Raw genomic sequence first — 17,369 nt, forward strand, 5'->3', positions numbered from 1 at the left:
CGAAGATAGTGATGAAGATGTGAGTGTCATCGAAAATGCAGAAAAGGCCTTTGAGAATAATGAGGCCATTGAGGAAGATGAAGACATGTATATAGATGTCGAAGAAGTGGACAATGAAGAAGTTATGAACATAGAAGAAGAATCATCCGATGATGATGATAAAATAAGAATTTTAGAAGACTCCGATTATGATAGTGAGTGTAGTGCGGACCTTACTGAACAAAAACAAGTGCGGGTTCTAAAACGAGCTGATATCCACGATATTGACGAACTACAAAAAATGTGTTGCATTTCTTTTTATTATGAAGTTAATAACGACAAATTTTGCGCAGCATGTTTTTTGCGAGTCAATGACTTATTTTCACGTGCTCGTGCTTTGCGGAAACACGATACTGAAAGATACATTTTACTTTTGGGAGATAGATGCTGCGAATGTCGATTATCAGTGTCTCAAATAGTATCGTGCAGTCTGTGCCCTATTTGCAGACAATAAACTTTGGGAGATTGTGCTGGGACACTTAAAGTGCTGTGAATTCTGCAAGTGCTGTGAACTCTGATTAAATATATTGCGTCACAGGAAGTACTTGTGTTAGAGATTGTTGCTGTGATGGAAAAAAACATTTTAAGGGGAGGAATGCGTCCGAATGAAAGTGATAAAGTGGGTTATCTGTTCTGGGAGTTAGATTGCGATGAATGTATCGACTTGTTAGAAGGACAATGCTCACAAGAACTATTGACATTTGTAGACCTGACAATAAACCCGAAAAACTTTTTAATTAAAAATTTGCAATCACGGACAGCTCGAATCGCGCGATTTGAAAAAAAAAAGAAAATTTCTACGCAAATATTACTTAAGCGTAGATACCAGTGTTCCTGCGCTTTCGACACACACTCCGGTGAATTCAATCGTCCAGATGATATATGGACGAGAAATAGGTTTGAGAAAACGTCATGCAGCTACTCTACATAATCAAATATCTCATAATTTATTTAATGGTTGATCCAAGATATCGCAATTTCCTTGTGAGCATGGAGACTTCTTTGAGAAGGAATAAATGTAGTAAGTATCTCTTTAAATTTATAATAAATAAAAAAATTTTTAAGATTTCTAATAAATTTTTATGTTGCAGAAGGAGCTCCCTCCGCCCCACCGCCTCGCAGCCGCCTTACCATCGCTGGCGTCCGACCACCCCACTGCCGCCCGGCGACCTTGCCGCCTCGCGATCTATTCGCCGCCGTCGCCCATTGCGACCCCCCAGCGCCTCACAGCCGCCGCTTCGCAGCAGCCGACACATTTTTCTTACATATATTTTATTTTCATTCATATTTTTTATTATATTTTAAATTCTATACTCTTTAAATTTTTATATTCTTATATTATTCCTTTTATATTATATTTAATATCAATTATTTTATATATTATTTTTATATATTCAATTTTTTTCTTATATTCAGACACATGTATTACATGCATATATGATTAAAAATTATTAATATTAAAAGAAAAATATATATTTATTCTAGAATAAGACGTCCTTCTCCCTCATCGCGACATTATTTAAATTATTAAAAAATTATTATTAAAATATTAGTAGAATTAAATTCTCTCTGCTTCGCGTACGCCTCACGCTCTCCTAAAGCGTTTGCTCTCTCGCGGTCCCTAGCATCGCGCTATCTTTCTCTTTCATGTACCTCGCCGCGTCATCTCTCTCGCGCTATCTCTTTCTCACATGTGCCTCTCATTCTCTCATAACCGCCTCACACTCTTTCTTCTAAGCGCTCTCGCGCTATTCCTTTCTCGCGTGCACCTCTCGCGCTATCTCTGGCGGTTCTTAGCATCACGTTCCCCCTTTCCCCGCATGACGTCATCCCCCGCAAGGACCACACAACTATTGGGAGCTACGTATGAGAGCTGGGGACTGTTAACGGGGTAAGAGAGAGAGCGCAGATATTCGGCCACTCGAATTTATTATAAACAGATAGCGCCCGAGTTTACAAAAATTTATCTGAGGGGATGGAAAGAGGCCTATGGAGAGCGGGTCTATCTCAGCAACGTTCGTCATAAAGCCTCGAATAGTCGTCGTGTCAAAGTGCCAGTGAATAAAGTGTTAAAATGGATTTTGAATCAAGAGACATTTTCGGGCCAAGTTTTTGGAAGAACCTGTTTAGGAGAATATTCACAAATGTTCCTTTCCTAGGATCGAAGGAGATTTTTAAGGATACATTTTTTGGAACGCGGTTTTTTGAGAGCGTCATTAGGACCATATTTTTGATGTTCGTTTCGCCTGTAAGTATTGTTTTTTATTTTGTGTGAATTGAATTATTAAATTTCCTTATGTTACTTATATAATAAAATTTTTTTTCCAGGACGCAATAATAACAATCTCAGTTAGAATTGATGACTTTATGAACATTGAGAATCGTCGGTGGATACGCATGGTGCGCCGCAATGATAGGTATTGGTTTGATCACATGTGGGGTGATACTGTGGATGCCCGCGAGTGGGAGGAAAACAACTCGTGGATGCGGGTAGATATATTTGCACTTCGCGAGCTCTTCGGATTGGAACCATATCCTGAGGATATAATAGAAGATTGGAATCCCCAGGAGCCTGAGGAGCCCGAGGAGCCCGAGAATTTGGTGGTGAGGAGGGCAAAATTATATTGTAAGTTTAATTTTATAATAATAAATAAAAAAATTTTAAGATTATTAATGTTTTTTCTGTTATGCAAGAGTCCCGCCTCGCAGCAGTCCCACGGCCGTCGCCTTGCCACCCCCACCATCGTCGGCACAGCCGCCCGGCCGCCTCACCGCCTCGGATCCACCCGCCGCCGCTCCACCATTGTCGGCTCCACCGCAGCCACCTCCGCCAACGACAATTTTTATATATTATAATATTCATTTATATTCTTATCTTTATATTCATTTATATTTTTTAAAAATTTTATATCAATTTTATATTACAATTTTATATCCATTTTATATTCACATTTATAAACATTTACATACATTTATATATTGTTACGCCCCTGGTCTTTCTTCCCCTGAATATCATCCCTTGAGTGTCATCGTGGAGCTTCATCGTAAAGGGGGTTGTTTATTGACAACCGCCCTGTCATTGTTTTTCGGCTCCATGACAGTTTTGGTCTGGTTGACGCATCGAGCGGACGCATGTGAATCAGACAAGCTTTCTTACATTGTACATGCAAATAATATTGTATCTCGTTGCTTTCGCGTATTGGGTCGTGATATTAAAGGCCATTGCTTCCTTACGAGAGTGGATTCATTTCGCGCGCGAGTGAGTGCGAGAGTGAGTGTGACATTTTTGCGAGAACCGCAAAAGCCGTCCCGAGGACGTAACATTTTGGGGGCTCGTCCGGGATAAAAGGAACATCTCACCGCAGCGGAACAGAACATCGAAAATGTTACATTCCCCGAGGATTACCCGTTCACAAGCTCTGTCTCGAGCGACTGACAGCGAGGAATCGAGAGAGCAAACGGGCTCGTTACCGGAAGTCGCAGGAGAACCAGCAGCGACAGAATCTACAGCTCTTCGGGCTCTCCTTCTAGAAATGCAAGAGATGCGACAGGAGCAGACACGTCGAGGACGAAATTACGGCGATGCTGCGTCGTCACGACGAGGAACTTCAAGCCTTAAAAGAGATTCATTCCCGACCACAAAATCTACAGCTAAGTCCTTCTATTAATAGAACGTGTGGAAATTCGGGTGCGCACTTTTCAAATGAGAGAGAGAATGATTTTCGCGCGATATTAGGATTCAAATTAAAACCTGATACTTATGACGGGACAGTATCACTTCGTGAATTTTTCTCGCAGTTTAATTTAATTGCACGAGCAAATAGTTGGGATGATGCGACAAAGACTGTTGCACTTGCTTCGAGTTTGAGAGGAAAAGCGCGTTCGGTATTAGAGACGGTAGAAGACGTGTCCAATTTAGAATTTAATGAATTAAAATCAAAGCTTGAATTACGTTTTGGAGAAGGACACTTATCACAAAATTATTACGTACAATTTACAAATCGGAAACAAAAGTTTGGGGAAGATTTGGCAACATTAGGTTCAGAACTCGATAGATTGGTTCGCCTTGCGTATCCCGAGTGCCCACACAAAATCCGAGATAAGATCGCCTGCGCGCAATTCGTTTCGGCGATATATGATAGTTTTGTCAAACGAACTTTACAATTGGAAAATATAACCTCTTTGAGTTTGGCAATTGAAAGGGCAAAAGCAATAAAAATAATTCAAGAGGAGGGTTTCGAGAAAAAGAGAGGAAATTTAAATTTTAATAAAAATTTTTCGGGTGTTGAAAAAACGAGCGCGCAGGGTAATAAATTAGAAGGCGAACGGGATAAAAAAGATAAGAAGGAAAATAATGGAAAAGGAAATTGGCCAGGCAGCAAATTTAGCGCCGGCCGAAGGGAATGTTGGACATGTAGGAAAATCGGACATTTCCGGTACGAATGTCCTATTGAGAAGGGAAACTCGATTTAGCCGAACTTTCCGGGGAGAGTTTGGCTTCCGTGAAAAATTCCTCGGAAATTGTATTAAATGTTAATAGGATTAAGAATAACGATTATTTCATTTACAGGGGAAAAGTAGATAATAAAGTATGTTCTTTCAAGGTCGACACGGGCTCCGATGTTTCCATAATAAATAGCAAATTTGTTGATAAAAAGAAAAGAAAGATTTGTAAGAAGTTTGTTAATTTGAGATATCCCACCGGAGAAAAAGTTCGTGTAGAGTTTTGGGCAGAAATTAAAGTTGAATTAGGAAAATATTCTCTAGAAATTCCAATGTTTATTGCAGACATAAATGATGAATGTCTTTTGGGAATAGATTTTCTAAAAATGGTTAATTTAGATAAAGTCTTTGAATCGGCTTTTGGAATTCCGATATTTGAAAAAGAAATAGCTAGAATTGAAGATTCTTTTAAAGAAGTTCCGATCCCCTTGAAAGAACTCTATGAAACGAATTCTCAACATTTAACTGAAGTAGAAAAAGAAAGTTTTGTCGATTTTCTTGATGAATTTGATGATTTATTTTCTGAAAACATTATTGCAGGGAATTGTAATGTTGTAGAACGTATTGTAAATGTGCGAGATTCTCCTCCCATAAAACAGGTTCCTCGTAGGATTCCGATTCAAATGAGGGAAGAAGTCGATAAGATTTTGGAAGATATGAGTTCACGTGGAGTAATTGAGGAATCACAGAGTCCATGGGTTTCCCCTGCTGTCATGGTTAAAAAGAAGGACGGTTCTATAAGATTCTGTGTTGATTATCGAAAATTAAACGAGGTGACTATTAAGGATTCTTATCCCCTTCCCCGAATTGATGACATTCTTGACCAGCTAGCAGGTAATTCTTGGTTTTCCACACTTGATCTTAAAAGTGGGTATTGGCAAATTAAGATCCGTCCCGAGGACAAAGAGAAAACGGCTTTTTCAATCGGTAAGGGACTTTGGCAATTTACAATTATGCCCTTTGGTTTATGTAACGCCCCTGCAACATTTGAACGCCTTATGGAAAAGGTTTTACAAAATTTATTATCAAAAATTTGCCTTGTATATTTGGATGATGTGATAATTTTTGGGAAAAGTTTTACTGAAATGATAAACAATCTTAGAACAGTGTTTTTACGATTAAGAGAAGCGAATTTAAAAATAAACCCGAAGAAATGTGTGTTATTTAGTAAAAGCGTAAACTATTTGGGTCATGTGGTTTCTGCGGAGGGCGTTGTTACAGATCCCGATAAGATTTCCGTTGTTAAAGATTGGCCAATCCCTCACACAAAAAAACAATTACGAAGTTTTCTCGGATTTTGTTCTTATTATCGTAAATTTGTTAAAGGATTCTCTTCCTTAGCTAAGCCCCTTTACATGTTGACAGAAAGTCAAACTAAATACGTATGGGGAGATGAATGTCAGAAAGCTTTTGAAAAGTTAAAGTTTTTATTGTGCTCTTCTCCAATTCTTTCCTTTCCGAGAGAAAAGGGAGAATTTTTATTAGATACTGACGCATCGAATATAGGGATCGGTGCAGTGTTGTCTCAGAAGCAAGATGGAGAAGAGAAAGTAATTGCTTATTTTAGTCGTGTGCTTAATAAAGCCGAACGAAACTATTGCGTTACTCGACGGGAACTTTTAGCGATAGTAGATTCTATAAAGTTTTTTCGTCATTATCTTTTGGGACAAAAATTTTTAATTCGAACGGATCATGTTTCATTACGGTGGCTTTTATCTTTCAGAGATTTGGAAGGTCAATTAGCTCGATGGATGGAAAGATTGCAGCAATACGAGTTTGAGATTATCTATCGTAAAGGGACTTCTCACAATAATGCTGACGGATTATCCAGAAGACTTTGTGAATCAAACAATTGTCAATATTGTGCAAAAGTGGAAAGGAAAAGCTCAGAAGAGAAGGAACAAACAGTTTGTCGCATCGTGTTTGAAGGCGAAAATTTGGAAAATTGGCGTGAAACTCAACGACAGGATCCTGACATTTCATTTATTCTTCGTGCCAAGGAAACAGCAATTCGTCCCCCACGCTCAGAAATAGTCGGAGAGGATATTTCAACTCTAATATATTGGTCGTATTGGGATTCTTTGATTGTGAAAAATGGGATCCTCTATAAAAAATGGGAAGCTCCAAATTTAAAATCAAGTTTTCTCCAACTCGTGGTTCCTCGAGTACGAATAAAAGAGATATTAGAGGAGACGCATGATTCTCCAGCAGGAGGACATTTCGGAGTCAATAAGACTCTAGAAAAAATTCGAAAACGATTCTTCTGGGCAACCTGCAAACAGGATGTTGAGGAATGGTGTAAAACCTGTAAAATCTGTGTTTCGAAGAAAGGTCCTTCAGGAAAAGGAAAATCTCCTCTACAAATTTATAATGTTGGAGCTCCATTAGAGAGAATACAGATGGACATACTTGGTCCTCTTCCTTTGACAAGATCTGGAAACAAATATTTGCTTGTTATCGTAGATTGCTTCACTAAATGGGTAGAGGCTTTTCCTATTAAAAATATCAGAGCTAGAACGGTCGCTGAAGTCTTTGTTAATCAATTTATCTCAAGGCATGGAATTCCAAATGAAGTTCACAACGATCAAGGGAAGAACTTTGAATCACAACTTTTCTCAGAATTAATGAAATTACTCGGGATAAAGAAGACTAGAACTACTGCCCTTCATCCTCAATCTGACGGACAAGTAGAACGCCAACATCAGACTATTTCAAATTTCTTGGCGAAATACGTGTCAGAGGATCAAAAAGACTGGGATCGATGGATTCCCATGTTTCTTTTAGCTTACAGATCTTCGAAGCATGAAACCACTAGCGTGATTCCGGCAGAGCTATATTTTGGTAGGGAACTTAGGTTACCTGTGGATCTTTTACGAGGAAGTCCTGAATCTTCTGAAGGAAGACTTTCAGGAAGAAATTTTACTAGAAATCTAAAAGAGAAATTAGAGGAAATCCATTCTTCAGTTAGAGAGCGAATGAATCTGAAATCTTCTCAGATGAAGATTCGTTATGATCGTGGTACCAGAAGAATTCTTTTTGAAGTAGGACAGAAAGTTTGGTTTTATAATCCTCGTAGAATTAAAGGGAAAGCTCCGAAGTTACAAGGAAGTTGGGAAGGTCCATTCCGAATAGTGAAAAAACTTAGTGACGTGGTGTTTTGTATAGAAAAGTCGTCTAGACATAAGAGAAAAATTGTACATTCAGATAGATTAGCTCCTTTTCTCGAGAGAAGTTTAGAAAACTAATAAAGTAGATTGGAGCCCGGAAATGTCGATTTTTCTTTAAAAATTCGGTGGGATATTTTTAATTTAAGGAAAAGTAGAATAAGTTATTGCGCATTTTATTTTCCGTTTTAGAGTCTTCAATTTGGGAAGAGGTTTGTCTTTAACCTGGGAAGAGTTTTCTGAATGGCGGAAAAGTTGATCTTCCAGCTTAGTCTTCCAGGAAGGAAATCTTCATTTGTCTTTGTTCTACTCTAAGAAGACTGTCTCGCCCGCGGTTTTTGATCCGTGGTTTTCCCGCGGGACTTTGGGCAAATGCCGAGACAGGGACTTGGGGAGTCCATGAGGGACGATGGGTCCACGGAAGATACCCCCCCCCCTTGTCTGAACCGGAGGACGTAGGGAGACCGGGACTTGTCTTCAAGGAACTTTAAAAGTCGATTGGGACCAAATTGACGGAGTCGCTCGGTAACCTGCGGCAGCAGTCCAGGGTAGGGCAAGAAGACTCGTCGGTGCCCTGGAATCGACAATTGGTGCAGATGTACTGTGGATTTAGATTGGCGGATAGTTCAACGACCTGCGGCGGGAGCCTACGGTAGAACGAGAATTCGTCGAAATCCTAAGTTGGACGTCGGAGCACGGAGATAACTTGTGCGGATGTGCGACGGGATCCAGAATCGCGGATTGTTCGGTAACCTGTGGCAGGAGCCCAGGGTAGAACAGGGATATTCGCTGGAGTCATGAAGTCGACATCGAAGCACAGAATTTTGGATCAACAGTGGATGCCCCTTGTCATCGATTGTCGGGACGACAATCTTGACGGAGGGGGGCAGTGTTACGTCCCTGGTCTTTCTTCCCCTGAATATCATCCCTTGAGTGTCATCGTGGAGCTTCATCGTAAAGGGGGTTGTTTATTGACAACCGCCCTGTCATTGTTTTTCGGCTCCATGACAGTTTTGGTCTGGCTGACGCATCGAGCGGACGCATGTGAATCAGACAAGCTTTCTTACATTGTACATGCAAATAATATTGTATCTCGTTGCTTTCGCGTATTGGGTCGTGATATTAAAGGCCATTGCTTCCTTACGAGAGTGGATTCATTTCGCGCGCGAGTGAGTGCGAGAGTGAGTGTGACATTTTTGCGAGAACCGCAAAAGCCGTCCCGAGGACGTAACAATATTTATTTTTTTAAATTCACACACACACACAAATGTATAATACAAACACATTTTGAATAAAAGTAGTTAATATTAAATTAATATATTCATTTAAAAATTCCTCTTCTTTTCCTTCACTGCGTCATCTCTCGCGTGCGCCTCTCGCTCTCTCTTTCTCTCGCATTCACCTCGCGCTCTCTCTTTCTCTTCTAAGCGCTATCTCTCTAGCAGTCCCTAACCTCGCGCTATCTCTCTCTCTCTCTTTCATGTTTCTCGCTGCGACACCTCTCTTGCGGTCCCTAGTCTCCTCTAAGCGCTATCAGAGAGAAGAATGAGAGGCGCCACGCCGTCATTTTTCGTATGACGCTTTTTCTAGGCCGCACACTAGCGTCACGTACATCCATTTTCGCCCACGGTCGCCCGGAACTACATGGTCACATCCACTTTCGATGTCGATAAAAGAGCTAAGTTTGGTTCATGTCCGTGCTGTACATCCACAATTTTTTGGTTCGTGTCCGTGCTACATCCACAATTTTATAGATCAGAATATGTCCCGCATAAAAATGTGATTAAAGTTAATTAACTTTGTTAACTGCGCGATTTTTCAGTCAAATATATACTATAAACATCAATATATGCTATTAATGAAATAATTATATATGATATGCACATCTAAAATATGTTATTCTTGTAATATATAAAAAACAGAGATAAAATAAATTATATACTCAAATAATGAACTAAATATAGAGTTTTTTAAAGGAAAAAGAATTGAAATAATAAATAAAAGTATAAAAAAATAATAAATTTAATATATTATAAAATATTTTTCATAAAATGTTGTCAGTAAAATAATTTTGGCGAAACAAATACTCGTGTACATATAGGCACATGCGCACGCACACTGACTCTGAATAAGAAAAATTTTCCGTTATTACATATAGATGTGTGGCAGGATAGAGGGGGGGAGAAGGAATAAATATCGCGAATCAAGTTACACTCGCTGTCTTCGCTTGACGATCTCGAGAGAAGTACACGTTTTGTTTTGTCGTGCTTCGCGGTTTTTGTCCGTAACGGATTTTACACGCGATTATATATCTATAAAGGATTTTTTTTTTTTATTAGTTTTTGTGTTATGTAACGTGTGTCGTTTTTTATGCGTATACGCATAATATTGCAAAATATTTAGTTTTTATTAAAAACTTAATATAAAAAAATAATTATAGTAAAAGTAAATAGCTTTATAAAAGTAAATAATTATTTTAAAAAATGTCAAATCAGTGCCGAATAACTTCGTTTTATGATAATTGCATGTATAAGGACTGTACGAGTTCGAGATTGCATGGAAAACGTTTATATAGATTCCCGCTGCAGATGGATGAAAGACATCATTTATGGATACGTAACAGTGGTAACTTTTCATCATTTGTATATCATTTAATTGTATAAATTCTGCCGTATTTTGTACTTTTATTTTTTATTGTATTGATCTTGTTTTATAATACAATCACTCACTATATATGTAATATAAATTTTACATATATTTTTTAATATAAAATATATTTAATATTTATTAATATTTTAATATTTATTTTTTTATTATTTTGTTACATAATAATTATTATTTTAAATGTATTTATATATATGTGCAAATTACACGATAATTTTTTAAAAGCTTTTTCATAAAATATTTAGCAATAACATATTAATATATATATATATATATATATATACATATATATATATATATACATATATATATATATAAATATATATATATATGAATTAACAAGAGTGTTTCGAGTATAAGCATTCTTTTATATAAATATAATTGCTAAGCAGATTTATATGAACTTTCTTATCTTAATGAATCTTACAAAATTATTATTTATATAAATGTGATATAATTAATCTATTAGATTTTTATCTCTAAAAATATATGTATATTAAAAATAATTTTTTTATTATATCTGACATATACTATGCTATCTATGTGCGATAATTTATGAAATATTATTTTAGTTTCTACTCCATAGAATTATTTTTATCAAAAATTTTTTATGGATAACTGAAAAACAATGATATATCATATTTATGTTATGGTCGGCTTTTTGTTTGCGATCTATTGTTTGTTTGAACCATACGCATGTGTATTGAGAATACCGCCAACCATGCGCGTGCGGTACAGTGAACAGCGGCACGCGGCACGAGGCACAAGGCACAATAGCCCCACGAGCCACGAGCCGCACGAGTCACAATACAAGCAGCATCCAGCAGTACGATTCACGTTGAGTCGGCGAGTAATCGCAATGGTAAATACAGCATATCTCTATAAAGTATAATTATTATATATATATTCAATTCCTTGAGCAAACAAAAATTTGAATTATCAAAAGGTTATTATCGAAAAGCAAATAAAACAAAAAAAATAAAAATCTTATTCGCTCTCATGTTCATCTCATTCGATTTTTATAATAAACCATTGACAAAATTAAAGTAAAAACTGTAGTTAAAACTAATAAACTATAGTATTCACAATTTTGTCAATGGATCATTAAAGTAAAATAAAAACGAGAGCGAATAAGATTTATATTTTTTTCTTTTATTAATTTTTGATAATAATAAGCCAGTCCACCTAAAAATGAACTGCTTGGGATCTTAAATAATCTTGAAAACATATGTTAATGCACATATTGTATAAAGTTAGAGATAAAAAAAGTATTAAGTATATGCCTTACAAGATATTGGAGATGTTTTATTTTTAGAAATTTTTCATTTTTTGACTTTTGTAGCTAAAACCATAAATTGATTTTATTCCCTTTATTTCATTCTATCTTTTATTATAACAACAATGATAATAATGCACTTATTTTTTCTTTATATAAGAGGTTCATCTAATCTCCTATAAACAAATGGACATTTAAATAAAATTCCTTTTCATATTTATTTTACTTCAAAATATATTATTGGTTTTATACTTTTAATTTTTTATTTTTCTTTATTAATCTTAAATATTCTTATTTTTAGAGACTTTGAGAATATGCTTACTGTAAATTCTATAATAATCCCAATTTATATTCAACTGTAATCATACTTTTTATTCGCATACAAACGCTATTCTTCGCAATTCTTATTCCTATCATTCATAAAATAAATAATTTTATAACAATACTTGTAAGTACGAGGTTAATTGTTTATAACAATAATTGTAAGTACGAGGTTAATTGATAATTAATCAAATGGAACTCAGTGATCTCAAACCAAGAGATACTGTTCCGAAAAATTAGAAATTAATTTTCGCGCTTGGCTCTATTGGCCGACATCTATAACATCAGATCACATTTTATTTATTTATTATTTATTAATATTGAGAGCCGATTAAATAAAAAATATTTCTTAAGTTTACGCCTGGGCCTAATCATGGCGTTATTTACAAACATCTATTTAGAAGGCAAATGAAAAATATAGGATCGAAAGGGTCTGAATAGCTTAGTGGTAAGAGCAGTCGCCCGGAAAGCGAAAGACGCGGGTTCAATTCCCGCTTCAGCGACTTTTCGGACCTATATTTTTCTCGCCTATTTTTCCATTGTAAGTACGAGGTTAATTGATAATTAATCAAATGGAACTCAGTGATCTCAAACCAAGAGATACTGTTCCGAAAAATTAGAAATTAATTTTCGCGCTTGGCTCTATTGGCCGACATCTAAAACATCAGATCACATTTATTTATTTATTATTTATTAATATTGAGAGCCGATTAAATAAAAAATATATTTTCTTAAGTTTACGCCTGGGCCTAATCATGGCGTTATTTACAAAAACATCTAATTTAGAAGGCAAAATGAAAAATATAGGATCGAAAGGGTCTGAATAGCTTAGTGGTAAGAGCAGTCGCCCGGAAAGCAAAAGACGCGGGTTCAATTCCCGCTTCAGCGACTTTTCGGACCTATATTTTTCTCGCCTATTTTTCCATTGTAAGTACGAGGTTAATTGATAATTAATCAAATGGAACTCAGTGATCTCAAACCAAGAGATACTGTTCCGAAAAATTAGAAATTAATTTTCGCGCTTGGCTCTATTGGCCGACATCTAGAACATCAGATCACATTTATTTATTTATTATTTATTAATATTGAGAGCCGATTAAATAAAAAATATATTTTCTTAAAAATATATATTGCGATGGAAAAATAATCGCATCATTTTCAGATTGTGAGATGACATGGTCTATTGACAATGCCACAACAGGAGGTTCAAATTTATTGTCCCACATAACCGAAGCACATATTCGTCCAAATAATTTCCAAGCGATGAATGTAAAAAGAGCTTTTCAGTTATTTAGTCACACCTTTGCAGCTGCAATAAAAACAGCCGGTCAAGAAAAAGTGTTAAATACAACTACATGGGAAGCGACAGCTAATTTTGCACAGCGTTAAAATAATATTATTGACGCTTGCAACACTTACAGCCTGAATATTACATTTGGCGGAAAACGACCCTTATCCCACAAAAATCCGGATATTGAAAAGCTGTTAACAGATTCTATCGAATGGTGCTCAAGATGGTCTAAATCAGCAGAAAGCATAGTTCAAATTCCTTGTTTCAAAGGTTTTCCTTTAACTATTCGAGCTATTGCAACATATAAAATACTTGCAAATCAATACGAAGGATTTGAACTTGCAACAGGATTGTGTAATCAAGATTCTGTCAAACATTTGTTTTCTAAATTGAGACAACGCGGAGGTTTTAATCCCAATCCAACCGCAAGAATGATCCGATTATCCATCAGACATATACTTTCCACGGGATATATTCAAGCCAGTGAAAAGGGCAATGTTCAATGTAGAGAAAGCGAAAGTCTTATAAATCGACCAAGTCGGCTCGTAAAGACGATAGAAAATGTCATGAATACGAGCAATACAATTGTAGAATATGATGAACATGATGAAAACGAATTACTTCATAAAGATGACGCTCTAATTCTTCTCGAGGAACATGATATTGAACAAATGGAAAATATAAATTCGATTGATAGGAGTGGGAGTCTTTTGACCACGTTGTCATTGACCACAGATACTTTTGACCATGTTGCAATTGACCACGTTGCGATTGACCACGTTGCTATTGACCACGTTGCAATTGACCACGCGTTGCAATTGACCACGTTGCGATTGACCACGTTGCGATTGACCACGTTGCGATTGACCACGCGTTGCAATTGACCACGTTGCGATTGACCACGTTGCAATTGACCACGCATTGCAATTGACCACGTTGCGATAGACCACGTGATGCATTTGGACCACCACTTGACCTTTAATGATTTAAGGCGGGAAACGTATGTGCACACACACACACACACACACGGGGGGGATGCAAGGGGGGGCCTTCGGCCCCCCCCTCCCGCACCCACCCCGCCGATAATAGGGTGCCTATAGGGATGCAAGGGGGGCCCTTCGGCCCCGTAGAAATGACCCCCCCCCTTGCAACCCCCCCCGTATGTGTGTATGTGTTATGTGTGTGTGCAAACGTTTGTCGCCTTAAATCATTAAAGTTATGGTGGAGCAATAAGGACGCGTCGTCAATCGCAACGTGGTCAAATGCGACGCGTGGTCAATCGCAAACGTGGTCAATCGCAACGTGGTCAATTGCAACGCGTAGTCAATCGCAACGTGGTCAATTGCAACAACGCGTGGTCAATCGCAACGTGGTCCAATTGCAACGCGTGGTCAAATCGCAAACGTGGTCCAAATGCGACGCGTGGTCAATCGCAACGTGGTCAATCGCGACGTGGTCAAATGCGACGCGTGGTCAATCGCAACGTGGTCAATCGCGACGCGTGGTCAATCGCAAACGTGGTCAAAAACGACGCGTGGTCAATCGTAACGTGGGTCAATCGCAACGTGGGTCAATCGCGACGTGGTCAAATGCGACGCGTGGTCAAACGCAACGTGGTCAAATGCAACGTGTGGTCAATCGCAAACGTGGTCAATAGCAACGTGGTCAATCGCAACGTGGTCAATTGCAACAGTACTCTGCGTTGATACCACTGCTTGGTCAATAACAACGTGGTCAAATGAGACGCTCCCGATTGATAGCAATTATGACGAAAATGCTATCGCATATTTTGCCGGATTTGTGGCGCGGCGAAGTATTGCTAAAAGTAATTGTAACGACTGCCGCAACGCTATGATGAAAACACCAATGGATGATTGCACATCAAATGAAAAATATATTGAATTTCGGGAATATCGAAATATAGATGAAGATGCTCCAACGGTGACAAAATTGATACGACCAACAATCTTATTCATAAACAATAAGAATTACTATTAAGGCTCTTCCGTAATAAATACAAATATAAGTGATAGGGCCTTAAGAGCCGAACGCGGATGTTGATGCGTATTCCAACGAAATTTAATTTTTTCGCTGGACTTAAATTAATTGTGCATAGTACTCTGCGTTGATACCACTGCTTTCTGCCAAGTCTTGTATGGAATAATCTCATACTTGAGATTTTTATTCTATACATCCCCTCTAACCCCCCTAAACCCCCCTAAAGAATTAAATGCGAGAGAAAAATATAGATCCGAAAATCGCTGAATCGGGAATCGAACCCGAGACCTTTCGCTTGCCGGGCGACTGCTCTTCCATCTGAGCTATTCAGATCCTTTCGATTCTATATTTTTCTCTGCTTTTTAAATAAATACTTTAACTAACGCCTTTTCGGCCGGCGTAAATAAACAATAAGAATTACTATTAAGGCTCTTCCGTAATAAATACAAATATAAGTGATAGGGCCTTAAGAGCCGAACGCGGATGTTGATGCGTATTCCAACGAAATTTAATTTTTTCGCTGGACTTAAATTAATTGTGCATAGGGCACGAATTTTACTGCTTGGTATATTGCCAAGTCTTGTATGGAATAATCTCATACTTGAGATTTTTATTCTATACATCCCCTCTAACCCCCCTAAACCCCCCTAAAGAATTAAATGCGAGAGAAAAATATAGATCCGAAAATCGCTGAATCGGGAATCGAACCCGAGACCTTTCGCTTGCCGGGCGACTGCTCTTCCATCTGAGCTATTCAGATCCTTTCGATTCTATATTTTTCTCTGCTTTTTAAATAAATACTTTAACTAACGCCTTTTCGGCCGGCGTAAATAAACAATAAGAATTACTATTAAGGCTCTTCCGTAATAAATACAAATATAAGTGATAGGGCCTTAAGAGCCGAACGCGGATGTTGATGCGTATTCCAACGAAATTTAATTTTTTCGCTGGACTTAAATTAATTGTGCATAGGGCACGAATTTTACTGCTTGGTATACTGCCAAGTCTTGTATGGAATAATCTCATACGTGAGATTTTTATTCTATACATCCCCTCTAACCCCCCTAAACCCCCCCCGTAAAATTCGTGCCCTATGCACAATTAATTTAAGTCCAGCGAAAAAATTAAATTTCGTTGGAATACGCATCAACATCCGCGTTCGGCTCTTAAGGCCCTATCACTTATATTTGTACTTATTCATAAATATTACTAAAACCCAATTAATGGCATTTAATCGTAGATGGCAGTCTCATTGGGCATCTACACAGATTCTTGATAAGATAGTGACAGAATGTATATATGCCACAAATAAAATATATCCTGAATGGCTAAATAAAGATAAAGAATGTTACAATCATCGAATGCAAACATAAAAATATCTTATTAGCATAAAAATATATTCCCGTACGAGATATAATAATCGTACTGCAAAAGTAGCTAGTGCACCGTACAAAAAAGTTATGAGGTTTGTAAATAAATAAGAAAAATACATAAGAATAGATCATCTTGAGCACCATATAACCATCATATAAGAACAAAAATGAATAGGACAATGATAGAGGAAGGAAATGACAGAGGAAGGAAATGACGGAAGAAGGAAATAACGGAGGAAGGAAATGATGGAGGAAAGAAATAACGGAGGAAAGAAATAACGGAGGAAAGAAATAACGGAGGAAGGAAATAACGGAGGAAAAAATAAAACTAGAAGAAAAAGGCAGAAAATATCAAATTAAAAAAATTAAGGTAAGCAAAAAGGTGAGCTAATGAAAAAATAAAGAAAAAAATAAAATAAAATAATAGTGAAAAATAATAAAATAACGTAGAACACAATATGAAATTTAGAAAAAGAAAAATATATATTTGAATATGAATACTTTCTTTTACCTTTTTATTGTTATATATATCTTGCACAATTTTGTGTGTGTGTGTGTGTGTGTGTGTGTGTGTGTGTGTCATTGTGAAAAGAAATACTTATTGTAGAACTGTATCATGATATTACAATCATTAAAAATATGATTGCAAATCATGTTACACTGAACAATTAATATTATTTTTTTGTAATAAGAGAAATAAGTATGAATTTTTTAATTTCTTAGAAGATTGCAATCACAAA

The 17,369-nt window shown here is 37.0% G+C and overlaps 1 protein-coding gene and 1 non-coding gene across 2 annotated transcripts; both read left to right on the forward strand.

Annotated features, from left to right (window-relative positions):
* Positions 1-12,398: 12,398 nt before the first annotated feature.
* Trnas-gga (transfer RNA serine (anticodon GGA)) lies at positions 12,399-12,472 on the forward strand. Its single transcript has one exon. It is a non-coding gene; the product is annotated as a tRNA-Ser (tRNA).
* A 1,217-nt stretch (positions 12,473-13,689) lies between these two features.
* LOC145945283 (uncharacterized) lies at positions 13,690-16,629 on the forward strand. Its single transcript, XM_083054179.1, has 3 exons — positions 13,690-13,979; positions 15,019-15,224; positions 16,448-16,629. Exons 1-3 carry the CDS (start codon positions 13,690-13,692, stop codon positions 16,627-16,629), a joined length of 678 nt encoding a protein of 225 aa, XP_082910305.1.
* The last annotated feature ends 740 nt before the right edge of the window (positions 16,630-17,369 follow it).

This window comes from Prenolepis imparis, unplaced genomic scaffold, assembly GCF_030444845.1.
Source record: "Prenolepis imparis isolate NDT839.2.m4 unplaced genomic scaffold, iyPreImpa1.0 SCAF_14, whole genome shotgun sequence".
Taxonomy (NCBI): Eukaryota; Metazoa; Arthropoda; class Insecta; order Hymenoptera; family Formicidae; genus Prenolepis; species Prenolepis imparis.